The 13,821-nt window shown below is 41.6% G+C and overlaps 1 protein-coding gene across 2 annotated transcripts in view; it reads left to right on the top strand.

Moving 5' to 3' along the window:
• Positions 1-13,821, top strand: part of Cacna2d3 (calcium voltage-gated channel auxiliary subunit alpha2delta 3) — an 800,506-nt gene that overhangs the window by 589,169 nt on the left and 197,516 nt on the right. For both annotated transcript variants that reach the window (XM_076931312.1, XM_076931311.1), the window contains one exon: positions 12,721-12,792. In XM_076931312.1, coding sequence (XP_076787427.1) covers positions 12,721-12,792 — 72 coding nt within the window. The remainder of the gene's footprint in view (positions 1-12,720; positions 12,793-13,821) is intronic.

Raw genomic sequence — 13,821 nt, 5'->3', positions numbered from 1 at the left:
TAAGATGTGCATTGGAACTAGATAAGAATAAACCAAAAAGACAAGGAATCTTATTTCAAAAGCTGTAATATCTCAATACTTTTTTGGTCCCCAACTTAGCTTTTAAGTGTCTAAGGAAATCGAAGCCTAATTTCAAAAATTCTCGCTTATTTAAGAAATGTGAGCACTTTCTATTTACTTACATCAAGCACAGATGAACTATGACCCTCTAGAGGTGCCAAAGAAAGCTGCCTCTATTCCACAAGAGAAATTGCCTTTTCCATTCAAAGACAAAGAACATCTGAGTATAAAGAATAACATTTGTCAAAGTTGTTTCATTCTAAGTGTGCTTCCATCACACAGAAATGTAGACACCTTTTACTCCTGTACAGAAAAGAAGCTAACTTAGTGACTTGGGACAGGGACACCATAGCAATACTATGACATCAGCAGTAGGGTAAGCTTGATGGGACATCTCCTGAAGTCCCAGGATTCTGACTTCTTGCTTCCAGATGCAATTCCTAAGGTGGTTTTTATTGGCTCACATGAAATCCTGAACTGAAAAACTGTATTACTGTTTGAAGTCCCTTCTGTGTGCTGATAGACTTTGAACTCCTGTACCTACCACATAATATGCTAGTTGTATTTTCTGAAAGTGGTTTATGAATCTACATTTTTTGGTTGGTAAAGTCATAGGAAGATGTGCCAATAAAAAGACCACTATATGGAGTGTCTTAATGAAAGATTAAACCATATATATATATATATGTATATATATATATATGGTTTAATATATATATTAAACCATATAACGTATATATATATATATATGTATATGTATATATATATGGAATATAATTTTTGACTGCATTAGAGAGAGAATATACAAAGACCATCCTCACATAGAAGAAAATAAAATCAATACAGCTCAGTGATTGGTTTTAAAACCATACTTGAAAGTTTACATAAAATCAGTACATGTTTACTACCAATTATTTTAATCTTCTTTCATTGGTCCTCATAGAAGGGCATTTCTTATAAGACAGATAAACCTAATAAAGACCCCAGTGATTCCAGAGAAAGCACCAACTAATCATTCACAGGAAATCCTACACTTAGTTCTTTTGAAGTATTTTTTTTTTTTTGCTATAGAATAAATCTAATTTTCTTTTCTTTTTTCCCCCCTCTTTTATTGGATATTATATTTACATTTCAAATTTTATCCCCTTACCACATTCCCCCACCTCCCTGGAACCCCTTATCCCATCCCCCCACCACCTGCTTCTATGAGGGTGTTTACCCACCTACCCCCCAATCCCCCTCCCCACCCTCAGATTACCCCACACACACACTCAGTGCTCAGCCTTCAAGGTGCCATTGACCTCATCTCCCACCTATGCCCAACAAGGCCATCCTCCCCTATATGTACAGCTGGAGTCATGTGGCTCTCCATATGTTCTAATTTTCATTAAAAGAGTTTATTATGTTTTATTACAAATTTTATTATAAATCTATCAATTGAATCTGGTTATACTTCATCTGATCAATCATTTTCCTGGTCATTTTATTTTCTTCTTGGGCCCCTAGATAACTGATATATGTGGCCTATTCTCTTGAGAGAAAAAAGATGGCTATGGATGAGATACCATGCAGACACAATGGCAAAAGATTCTGTTGAAATGATGCTTTTTGGGGAAAACTGGGAAATCGTACAATTCTCTAAAGCCACACTGTGAAGTTCACAAACAAAAGCTAGATGTTTATCCCATCTCAATGAACTCAGAGGATTTGGAAAAAACTCAACCAAGTTTCATGAGGTAGAATAACGTTAGGCAAGGATTAATGCCATGCTATGGATTTTCTTTTCCAGAAATGACTCAAAGAAATGACCCACTTGCTGACTCATGAGCTTCTTACTTGGATTGCACACACCCCTTCTTGCCCAGGCCTGGGATGCATTAGGTGACTGAAGGCTGGGTATCACTGAGGCAGCTATCCTTCCATCCTGGCTTCCTTTCTCCATATCAACTATTTCCCATTTTATCCTTCCATCATCCCGACCTTCCTTAACAAGCATAGGTCATCATTTACTACTCTAGTTGTTTCTGGAACCACAATTAGCTCTGAGATCCATGATGTTCTGTCATGGGACAAAGGAAAAAATACTCTCTCTTTTTTTAATGTGACTCAAATGGAGAGACTAAGTTCAAATTCACTAAAGTAGTGAAAAAGGAACTTACAAGCTCCTCTCTTAACAATCTGAAATAATCCTTGTGGGGTTGGTCACACATGTCAGGGGCAGCACCACTATCTTATGTGCTTCCTTAATAATTCTGTTAATCCTTCAAGAACTCCTATGGACTATTTTTATTTTAAGGATGACTTATTGGTTGTCTCTTTTGCTGTGTTCTAAGTTCCCAAAGGTAAAACATGACAGTTTATACCACTAAAAAATGTTTCGGGGGGGGGGGGCAGAAGAATTTGTACTTGGTCTCTAGAAACACGTAGGCTAAGTCTCAAATCTCTGCTCTCCTGCCTTCTGATTGTTTTAGCTTTGTTTTTGTCATATTTAGAATGAGCACAGATAATTTACAAAGTGTGTGCTGGGCTTAGATTTAAGAGCATGTGCATATAAAGAATTGCAGTGGATATGCATGGGTATATGCATAGATAGGGGAATAAGCCGATGGAAAGAGGCAGGGGGAGAGGCAGGGAGAGAGGCACCGGGAGAGGCAGGGAGAGAGGCAGACATGAAAGAATGAATAAACACCCTGATCCAAGAGACTGAAACTGAGTTTGGATGTTGACTCAAGGTCTGCTTGTTTAAAGTCACAATGTTCAACTGAGCTGGTTTTAAAAGGTGAGCCATTTTCTTTATCACTGTGCCATAGGCTGGACAGCATGCTCTGTTTGCTTCTAGCCATAACAGCATGTAGGTACCAGCTCCTCACAGCCCTTATTGTCAGGCTAACCACACAGATGGAGGCATGATGCAGACAGGCATCTTGTCTGAGTTCTGCTACTAACTCCACGTGATTTCTTTCCTCTCTGAGCCTCCTATACAAAATAAACAAAAGGATGATGGAATAAATTCATTCAAGGACCATTTACTGAGCACTTCTTGTATTAGGCTCTCTGCTAAAAGCTCAGAGAAAAAGGAGACTTTTTTCCTTTCCTTCTGCTCTCAGAGTTCACACGCTATACACAATTTCCCGTGTCTCTTCCAGCCATCGTGTTCAGAGACTTAGCTGTATTAACAGTTTGCACAGATTTGGGCCTAGATGGTATCTTTGGTTGTAGAGTAAATATGATTATCTTTGTAGTGGAGTTTAAGGACATCTGGTTCCCATTTCCACTTAGTTAGGGAAGGTTTTATGGAGGAAGCCACGTTTCAGGGGGTCTTTAAACAAGGGGAAGGTTTTGTCCCTGGGCCCCAAAGCTCCAACTGTTGGCTGTATTTTCAGGCATCTATTTGGGAGGTGTCTAAACCACGTTTGTGAAATTATGAATGTTTGGCCACAACGGGGGGTCGGTTGTGTGTCAGGCTCATCATGAATACTGGCCCAAATCCAATGCTCCATGATCATTCCCATTGTCCTCATTCCTGGGCACTCTGGAAATAAGCAGGTCACTCCTAATAAACAAACAAAGCCGTCTCCAAGACAGCTTTCAGATATGCTAATCAGATGTTAATCAGTAGTGTTCTTTTGACCACAGATTTATTTATAGATGTGTTCCCGGTCAAAGACAACATGCTGATGCCATTGAAATGTTTGCTTATAAACTATATTCCCTGCTTAATGGCTTTTATCTTAGAGTCACTGGGAACAAGAGACGGCATTGGCATTTTTACTAAATAATAGCTATTTCCTCGTAAGAGTGATTCTAGATTTTTCTTCAAGATGGTTCCAACCCTCATTCAGCATTATCGTTCACAAAGTTGTCTTTAGGTTGCTGAAAAGAGAAAGAAAACAAAACAACTTCAACAATCAAGTTTAAAGTTCAAAGAGGATACTGTGCTTACTTTTGTAGTTAGACTGCGTAGATTACAGCGAGGTCTCGCCAGAATTCGGCATCTCCCAAGCAAACAACAGCGATTCAGTTTTTTTTAAAAAAGAAAGAAACCATCTTAGGCAAAGGCAAATTAACATTTAAGTATCATTCTTTCAGGACTGAAAGACTATAATTTACCAAGACAATCAAGGGCAGAATGAGAGGAAGCTTGCTTAAGGTTTATTTATTTCACATTTATGTCTTACTCTCCCACTTTCTCTTTGCAAGAGCCGTATATTATTTAGAATAAGGGCATCTTGCAGAAATGTTGAAGAATGCCTTGTACAACAGAAATCTAAGCAGCATTTGCTGTTCTTAATTGCATGCTCCAGAAGAATCAGCTTTTCGAGAAAGGAAATAGTTGCCTTTGTGTGCTCCTCGCCGTAAAGATCATTAAAAATACGAATAGTCAAGGGTGTTATGTTTAACCTGTACTATGAAACCCGTATTCTGACGGCATTTCCAGTGCCAGTGTGTTAGCGAGGTTGCTATAACAGGTTTTTTATCTTTGAGTAAAGGGGGATTTAAACACAGGACTTATGGCTTATTATTATTGCTTTGAATAATTCACTTTTAGTTTGGCAGCTTCAATTTTTACCACAGGTATACGCTACCAAGTCCTTTTATTTATGCAGTGTTTTCTATAGAGGGAGGAGGCTGTAGGGAAAGCTTCCTTGATGTTCAAACATTCAGTCATACAGCAAGAGTTAAAAAAAAAAAAAGACAAACCATGTACATATTTGCCATTCAGATTTAAGATTTGAAATTGTTATCATGTCTATTTTAGAGTTTTATTTATGGATTTGTGTGTTGTTTGGATGAAATTAAATCTCATGAAAATCGAAGGGCTTGCCGTGACCAAACATTCTTCTGTGGGGCATTCTGACTCTCACTGGCATCTTTGCCAGAGATGTCCTCCTGTGGGAAATCCTGGCTCTTACTAAAAGCTACGGACGTCCAGCCTGCCTGCCTGAGTTCTCAGAGTTGCTCTTTCCACTCCTCTTCCTGATATACAGGTGTCCCCATTATTCCTAGCACATGCTGTTCCCTAGGGGAACCTGGCATTATATCTACACCTTTGTAAATAGCCTTTTCTTAAGTTTCTGCAGATGCCTGTTTGGGCTGCAATCTCTGATTTCTGCTAACATTAGTGTCCCACTTGCTGGGGCACATTGTCTTCTGAGTGTCTGTATCTACACAACAGACGGGCATCACTGTTGCGCCTATTTAAAAGTTTAGACAAGTAGTTTCACACCACATGTATACTTCTGCTACTCAATTTACTTTTCCAAATGTTGGGATTTACTCAGATTTGCATGTGAGATGCTCTCTTAGGATCTACCAGAGGATCACACATGAACTTGCTAGAACACAAATGCACAGGAAAATTACTGTTTGAGTTTATTATAAATATGTATGTATGGTCGCCTACCATACCATCCTCAGTGCCCCCGGTGTCCTCAGAATATGTGCATACATAACCTCATCCCACCATGGGAAGGTCTTTGTGTTCTTCAATTAATAAAACAAACGACTCCCTCCCCTTCCCATTTCCAAGTGGCTTTTTGGATTGCTGAGTAAAGCGCTCATTAATCAATGTTTAAATATGCAATCCACAGAGAGCATGTCAAAACTGGCCTCTATTCAACAGTCAGAGGTGGAAATCAAAGATTATGAGAGCAAAGCATAAAGTCGGCCTGAGCCAGAAGGTGTTGGCATCAAACGAGCTGCCTGATCCTGTCTCCCTGGAGAGCATGGCACCTTGTCACCCTGAGTGGACTTTCACAGCCTTGCCCAACTGAAGGCTGCCAAGGTGTTCAACAGGGCCATGTCTGCACTGAACATGTCTTCAGCACTTCTGTGCCCCTACTAGGTGCCTCCCCTAACATTCTACTTTGGTATTAAAGAAAGTTGTGTCATCGTGTTGCGTAACAGAAGGTAGTGGGGACAATTGGGGGCAGGGCAGTGGCAGGTGACTGACATACAGAGACTCTTTTTTGATTAAGGGTTTAAGTGTGGAGGTCCAGGCTGTTTAGCTGTGAAGAGTTTCAACATCATTGCATCACCTGCTTCTGTCCGCCCTTGCTCAACCAATTCCTCTGTTCTTCTTGTGTTCTTACAGAGGAGTAATATCACTGACTTTCAGGAACTTTCTTAGTAGGGTAAAATGGAGAACATAGGGGACATGTGTTTTCACCCTGTCCACAATTCCCATCATTATGTACCACACAGAGCCTGGCCTCTGGGAACCCCCAAGTACTCAGACTTCATGGGTCCAATGAGAGAACATGAGAAAGATAAGTTGCCCCATGCGCAAGCTGCATTTGAGAAGGTGGGCCTTAAAGGACTTGGTTTTTTCTGGGCTCCCTGGTTGCATTCCCAGACTCCACACCAATAAATAATCTGTCATTTTCCATTCAAAATGCCTCACTTGGTATTCAAGGGGTGCACACAGCTGTGTTTTTCTACCTCTTAGTACTATTCCTTTCCTGTCAAGATGAAGTTTTTGACAGAACTAATAGTTAATGCAGCTTATGCTTCCACTAGGTAGCTATTAAATAACACTGACTGTCTTTTAAATGTGTTTTTACTGGAAAAACCTCATACTTTGCAAATGGCTTTTTAGCTCCTAGGGCAGTGTGCCTGCAATTCACACAGAATACCACTAGATGGCAACAGTGTCCTTTTTACAGATGGCTGAGTGCAGTTCATTGAAAGTGTTGAAGGAAACAGAGGAAACCTGGCTTTGTACCCCCTGTATAAAATATCTATCTATGATAGTATTATGGATTTATACCATACAGTCTGTTAATCTAGTCAATGTGTTGATCAACTTCAATAAGCAAAGCACAGGAACGGAGAAGAGAACTATAGAAGAAATGGTATATTGGAGGAGAGTAAATGAATTAGCCTTTGCCCTTGGCCGAGAGCCAGTCTCCCAGTGGAGTTTACCATTGTGCATAGCCCTCCTTTCAGCCTCAGCCTCCAGGGCTGAGCAGATCTGGCAGAAGACTCTGCTGAACCCACCGGGCAGTCCTCGAATGTGCTGCCAAGAAGGCTGCTCTTAACTGCCTTGAATGCTCAGCTCACCTCCTTCCTAGGATTTGGCATTACCTCCAGGGCATCCAGCTGCAGGAGAAAGAGAGCATCCTGCCACTGGCCTGGTCAGCTCCCTTAGAATGGAGATTTTAAAATGGCCAGGCAGATGAATGTCCTTCAAAATCAGAGCCTGGTTGGTAGCTGCCACTGTTCCCAGTCCCCATGGAAGGCCACACTCACCTCACCAGCTCCAGGCCTGCCCTCTTGCTCTGCCTGTGTTTGTTTCTCTGTTCTGGTTGGCCAAATGAGATTCCCAAGACAGTAACTTCTTGCTGATGATCTCAAAGCAGCCAAGCTTTTACTTATTATGAAGATTTTTCATAAAATCTTAAGTACAACATACCTGTCATAAAACACAGTCCCTAGGAATGATGGCATCTAAGACTGTTGCCCCCCTCCTTTGACATCCCCATTTACTCTCTTTAGCCCCCACCCCTCCCTGCCTGCATCTCCCAGGCCCACTCTTCTCTCTCTTCTCTCACCTACCCCTCTCTTATCTCTCTGTTGTCTACTCTCTCCCTCCCTCCTCTCCTCTCTTCCTCCTGCCTCTCTCCTTCCCTCCTCTCCCTCTTTCTTTCTTTCTTTCTCTCTCTCTCTCTCTCTCTCTCTCTCTCTCTCTCTCTTTCTTTCTTTTTCTTTTCTTCTTTCTGTCTATTTTTCTTTCTGTCTATTTTTCTTTCTGTCTAATTTTCTATCTGTGGTGAGGGGACATGAGCAGCACACTTAGGTTTTTATAACCACCCCACAGAAAGATAATCTTTCCACAAGCTTTAGATAACAAAAAGACAAAACATCCCAGGGGACACAGAACAAACCACATGTCCAATTAATGAGCCAATTTTACAGCCTAGGTAGTGTATACGTGTGCCCGTGTGCCCAAGAAACCATCCGGTTGGTCACCTAGCCATATGTGCAAGATGAGAGGTGTCAGCTGCCATAGAAATCCTGTGACTGGAAAGAGTAAAGAGGATTTATCTAAGGGAGGGGTTGGGGTCTTCAGGAAGAAAAGGATGGCTTCTAAACTTCTACCTCTGTGCTATAGCAAGTATCAATAATTTAGGGTGAAAATGATGTGAAGCGGGAAACTGCTTTCTGCTTATTCAGCCAGCCTCCAGGAGGCATTTGTAGCTGGCATTTGCATGTGACTGGTTTCAATAAGTACAGGATGCCACTTGGACTCAAGCTGGACTAGAAGAAGCTCACTACAGCATGCCAGCATGCCAGCCCCACCAGGCCTCTTCCATCAGTCTCATTGGTTTTTCTGCCTCTGTAAGTGCATCCGGGGTTCCTTGGGGAAAACAGCCCAGTCTTGTGCTTAGTTATCTTCATAGCACATGGCAGAGGACTTGGCATACAGCTGAGGCTTAACGGAAGTTCTGAAGGCAAAGGATGCATAGCAATGAGCAGGCCAGCAGTGAACTGGGGATCTGGTGGTGTGATGCTGCTGGGGCCACACCCTTGGGACTGACCAGATTCCTGTCTGGTACTATCCGTGGAAACAGATGAAGCACCAGGAGTAGGGGCCTGGCATGGCTGCCCAGAGCTCGGAATATGAGTCTGAATGCACATTCATAGAGACACGTGCATTGCTAGCTTGGGAAGCTGAGAGGAAGCAGTCGATCTGTTGAGCAAGTTTGTATTTTATGGACCAGATGTTCAGCATTATTATCCATCATTTCCTTTGATTCCAGAATGGTCCTCATTATGTAGCATAGGAAATGAAGGATGTGGAATAATATACACGCATTATACAACAGCACACCATAGCTGGGAAGTTCAGGGGCTGTGTAACTGAACAGCAGGTTGCTTTAGGATTCTCGCACTGGAATTAAGTTAACGAGATTTTGCTGAGATGGACCGTGGTGATCTCCATCTCTTGCTCCGACTTTTTGGGAAATGAATGTAGATTCTGCATCTGCATTTTTCTTGGAAGCCTTAAGTATGAATCCTGACCACTAACTTTGCCTCAGCAGCAGCTACAAGTTGGGGACCACAGAAAAGCAGGCAACCCAACCCCTAGTGAGTGTGGTAGACAGAGGACTTCTGGCTGTGGTGGCTGCATGATTTATACTTGGAGGGCTAAATAAAAAAAATAAAAAAAATAAAAATAAAAATAAAAACAAACCTCTTCCCACCAGTTGCTGTTTCCTGTGACAGGAGCCCGGGATGCCTTTTGATCCTGAGCTTGTGGTGCAAACAAACTTTCAGATTGATTTTTCTCCTCCATGAAATGTTTCAAATGCACAGAGGCCAAATTGGGGAGACAGGCTGATGGAAGGGCAGGTGCAGGTTGTAATGCTTACTGTACAGGTGCTGTTTCTGGGTTTCGGCTAGTTTTCCTGGCTATGAGATGAGTTGGGTTAGAGAGGAAGCCTGTAGGTTGGAGTTCTGGCCAAGCCTGTCTATAAGTGGGCTACAACTTTCAGCAGAAGAGTATAAAAGATTATAGTCCCACATGTGAACTCTGCCCTTTGCCCCATTGGACATACTGGGTTTCTTTTGTTTACCTTGAGCTGGTAACAAATGAGTGGCTTTAATACAAATGTAATATAAGGATGTTTTTGTCTTGTCTTGTCTTGTCGTCTTGTCTTGTCTTGTCTTTTCTTTTCTTTTCTTTTCTTTTCTTTTCTTTTCTTTTCTTTTCTTTTCTTCTTGCCCTGAGTGACTGATTCTATATTCTGGCTTAACATTTGTAAGTCCCTGATCTTGCCTTTGTGCCAGGACAATCACTAATGATTTATAACTAACTCTTACTGGTTGCAGGGGGAAAGTTTCATGTCTTATTACTGTCAATGCCATGTTTTGGTTTCATCGTGATCCATGTTGGCATCGCCTGGGAATTTGATTTGAGTTGTAAAAGTGGAAGTTGTCCAGGGTTATGGATCAGCTCAAATGAGCTTTGCTGGACAGCAGTGAGGATTAATCAAGGAGTTGTGAAATGGGGTGTCTAATGCTAAGAGGGTTGTTTACTCCCAGCTGGTTCCGCCAATGGCCGCCATGCTATACTAAGTATTTTTAGTAGACGTTGAAACTATGTTCTCATAAACAATTACTGTGCTGCATATACTGGCTGACTTGATTCTTGGCACAACAAGATCTGTCAACATCATCTTGAGTTAATGCTGTTTGGTTATTAATATTAGAAAATAATTTATTTACTTATTCTCATGCCCAGCAAGTTACCTGGGTGACTGCCTATTCATCAGCAGTCTCAGAAGAGACAGAACAATGTAAGAGCCTATATAGTGAAAGCATGTGCATGATACACTGTGCATATACATAGGCATATAAAGACAGCGTATGTGTGCATGTTTATGGGCATATAAACATGTACATAAATGATTATATGGGGAGAGGGATTTGTATTAAAGAATAAGTGTGGACTCTAATAGATATGAATCTGTAAGGCAGATTGTTGTTCTGGTAATCTCGGGAAGGGTTGATGTTTCAAAGTTGAACCCAAAGGCAAGCTAGAGGCAAAATTCCTTCTTTCTTGAAGACTCTGTCTTTTCTCTTAAGACCTCCAACTGATTAGATGAGGCCCACCCAAACTGTGGAGTGTCGTCCGCTTTATTCAGAGTCTGCCTGTTTAAATCTGAGTTACAGTGGTAAAGGGATCTTCCCAACCCCCATCCAGAACAGTGGCTGATCAAACAAATGGACAGAGAACACAGTTAGCCCATAAGATGCCACAGGTGTCCTGGTCCTTAAAGGCCATGAGGTTCTTGTCTCACTTTCATGCAGGACCATAGACTCACTTCTAAGTAGTTGTAAGACTAACAAGTTCCCTCCATTTCTTTTGGGAAATTTCCTCAACATTCGATGGCTTTTCTTTTGTTCTCAAAATTGTTAATAGGGGAAAATGGGAAAGATATCCCTGTAACAATATTCCTTGACTTTTATTCTTCATGTGTACTAAATTTTTAAAGTAAGGATCTCTATTCAGAAAGTCTAGAATGATCCCTGAGGTTCTGCATTTATAACAAGCACTGAAGTGCTGTTGTCTTGGGAATCACATTATAAGTAGTGAGGTCCAAAGAAACCCCCAAAATATTCATGATACATATGACACTATGTGAACATGAGAGCAGGGATTTGATGGTGCAGACCTGTAATCTCAGCACAGAGCTAGGAAAAGGATCACCTGTTTATTAAGTATTGCCTGGGTGATATAAGATCCTTTCTAAAAAAAAAAAAAAAAAAAAAAAAAAATCAACACTTGAAAAAAGTAAGCTAAGTTTAGTTCAATGATTTTTGCACAAGAGACTAGGCAATCTGTATAGTTGTTAACCACTTAGATTCTAGCACCATCTCCTTAGGCAGCCTCTTCCTAAGAAGGAAGTTCTATGTGAGTGTACCTAATTATTCCATAGAACTAACACCATGGAAAAGTGAGTAAATTTAAAAAAAAAAAAAAAAAAAAAAAAAAAAAAATGTTGTAGACTGAAGATGGTGGATTTCTGAGCTCAGAGCGATTCATAGTGGGTATTCAACAGAGATACAGAGCATAAAGGATTTCTCTCCCATTGGACTTTCCCAACCAACTTTGGTACCTGTCAGCAGTGCCAAACCAATCCTTGTTCTCTTTTGTTAAATTCTGCCATGTACTTACCGTATGAACTCACGGGCAGAGAAAGGACTCCAGCGTCCTTTGAGAGACTCTATGTCAGTACCATGCTCGTCACTAGCACATCTTATCTTTATGGTAACATTAATTAGCATGATTTCAATGAGGCCAGGAAGGCCTTATTAGCTAGTGCAACTAAGAAACTTGAAGCTGAGAATGAGGGATAGGTTTGTCTTGAACCAAAGGTTACTCCTTGGGATTTCCTGAGACTCTGTATTTGGAGACTCTATTTCCCCGTTTGTTACTGGGGCAGAACAGCTGTTCCTGCCTGTGTCCCTCCTGGTGCTGTATGAGAAGCAGATGTGCCCAGAGGTCTCACAGTGTCTGTCTGAGGCTAAAAGCATAACAAGTTTGCATCCTGCTTCACAAGTACTTCCTTTGGAAGCAGCGATTAGCTTCTTATTGTTGATTTTCAGGGTCATATGCTAAAGCTGTCTTTTCATTCATTTGCTTTCCTTTTGGGACTAGCATTCAGGAGCCTGAAGAGGTGAAGGGGCTTACTAGCTTGCCTTAGGGACAATAAGAGCTTCTGGGTTTTGTTTCCCCTAAGGGCATTTGCTGAGCACTCCCCACCCCAAAGTCCTAGGTTTCTGATCCTGCATTATCAGAAGCCTTATTAGCTCACACACTGAACATAAATGTCTGGGGAATAAAACAGTAAAATGGATGTGCTGTAATAAAATAAATCATTGAAATCCAAATGAGGTTCATCTGAGGCAAAAATAGCTGCAAGCGCAGATGTGTCAGCTGGAGTGACTGGCGGTAGTTGGTTTTCCAGCTGGGGCCGGGGACTGTTGGAGTGCAGTTCAGGTAGAAAGCCTTCATGCTCACTCCCTGCCAAGGGATCCCGAGGGCTCTTTCTCAGCAGCCTTTAGCTAGAAAAGATGCACTGGTCAACAGGAGGCCTCTGCTCCAAGGCATCCACAGGCTGTCCAATAACTGCCTTTTCTGTCTCCATCCAGCTTGCTGATGATCAGGGCCTCGTCTTGATGACCACAGTGGCCATGCCTGTGTTCAGTAAGCAAAACGAAACTGTGAGTATGGCAATGTGCCTTCAGCCTGGTGCTGGGTTGGGGGGAGAGGTGTTATTTCTCAAATAGCTTTGTATCCAAGCACTAGAAGAAGATGGCTTCTTTGTTCCTCCCCAGGATACTGTATGGGATGTGAGTTTATCCTCACCGTTTCAGCCTACTGTGAGGACCAATGAGTCCAGTGTAAATAAGAAGCTGGGCACTGTTCTTAGCATCTCTAGCCCCTCTCTAAGATGTAGACACTCAATGTCTAGAGGAGGAAAATTCCCAGACAATTCTTGATTGCGGTGGCTGCACTTCTCCTCAGTTATCTTTAATTTCTTGGAGCAGAGGTGTCAAAGTAATGTAAAGTGAGATGGTGTACCAAATAGTTGTGAATCTTGAGAGTCTGAAATCAAGATGTTTGCAGAGCCATGGTTTCTCTAAAGGAACAGGGAAAAAATGCTTCTTTGTTATTTCTGGCTGCTGGAGCCCAGTACCCTTGGCCCACGGCAGCATCATTTCACATTATATCCTTTGTGTGTGTCCTTCTCGCTGCATCCCTGTCTCTTCTTTCTAAGGAGACCAGTCACTATATTTAGGTACCACTATGAATATAAGATGATTCTTCTCATCTTTAGTTATGGTATCTACAAAAACCCATTTTCCAACTGCCATTGGATTCTGAAGTTGAGTGGGTGTGAATTTGCCATAATGTGATTCAAGCCACAAACAAAAAGCAGCAGACAGCAGTAATGTGTATGTTCTTCCTAGTGGCATTTCTGTTATTGGAAGTTTCAACAATCACAGTGGCCTCTTGCCCTGGGAATTGGGACCCTTGTTCTATAATGCTGCTAAAAATCAAATATAAAACACAAAGAACAAACAAACAAATAACAAAAAAGTGCTTCTCTCTGACTACTAGGCTTCCTCTCTGTGGGAACCAGATGGTAGTGCATGCCAGGGGAATCAAACAGATGCCACTATAATCCGGTTCATAATCTGAGTCCTTAGGCATGAAACTTCTGGGCTTGCACACACCATGTTTCAGTC

This window comes from Arvicanthis niloticus, chromosome 3 (assembly GCF_011762505.2).
Source record: "Arvicanthis niloticus isolate mArvNil1 chromosome 3, mArvNil1.pat.X, whole genome shotgun sequence".
Taxonomy (NCBI): domain Eukaryota; kingdom Metazoa; phylum Chordata; class Mammalia; order Rodentia; family Muridae; genus Arvicanthis; species Arvicanthis niloticus.
The sequence above is the reverse complement of the archived record's forward strand: the minus strand, read 5'-3'. Positions and strand labels throughout refer to the sequence as shown.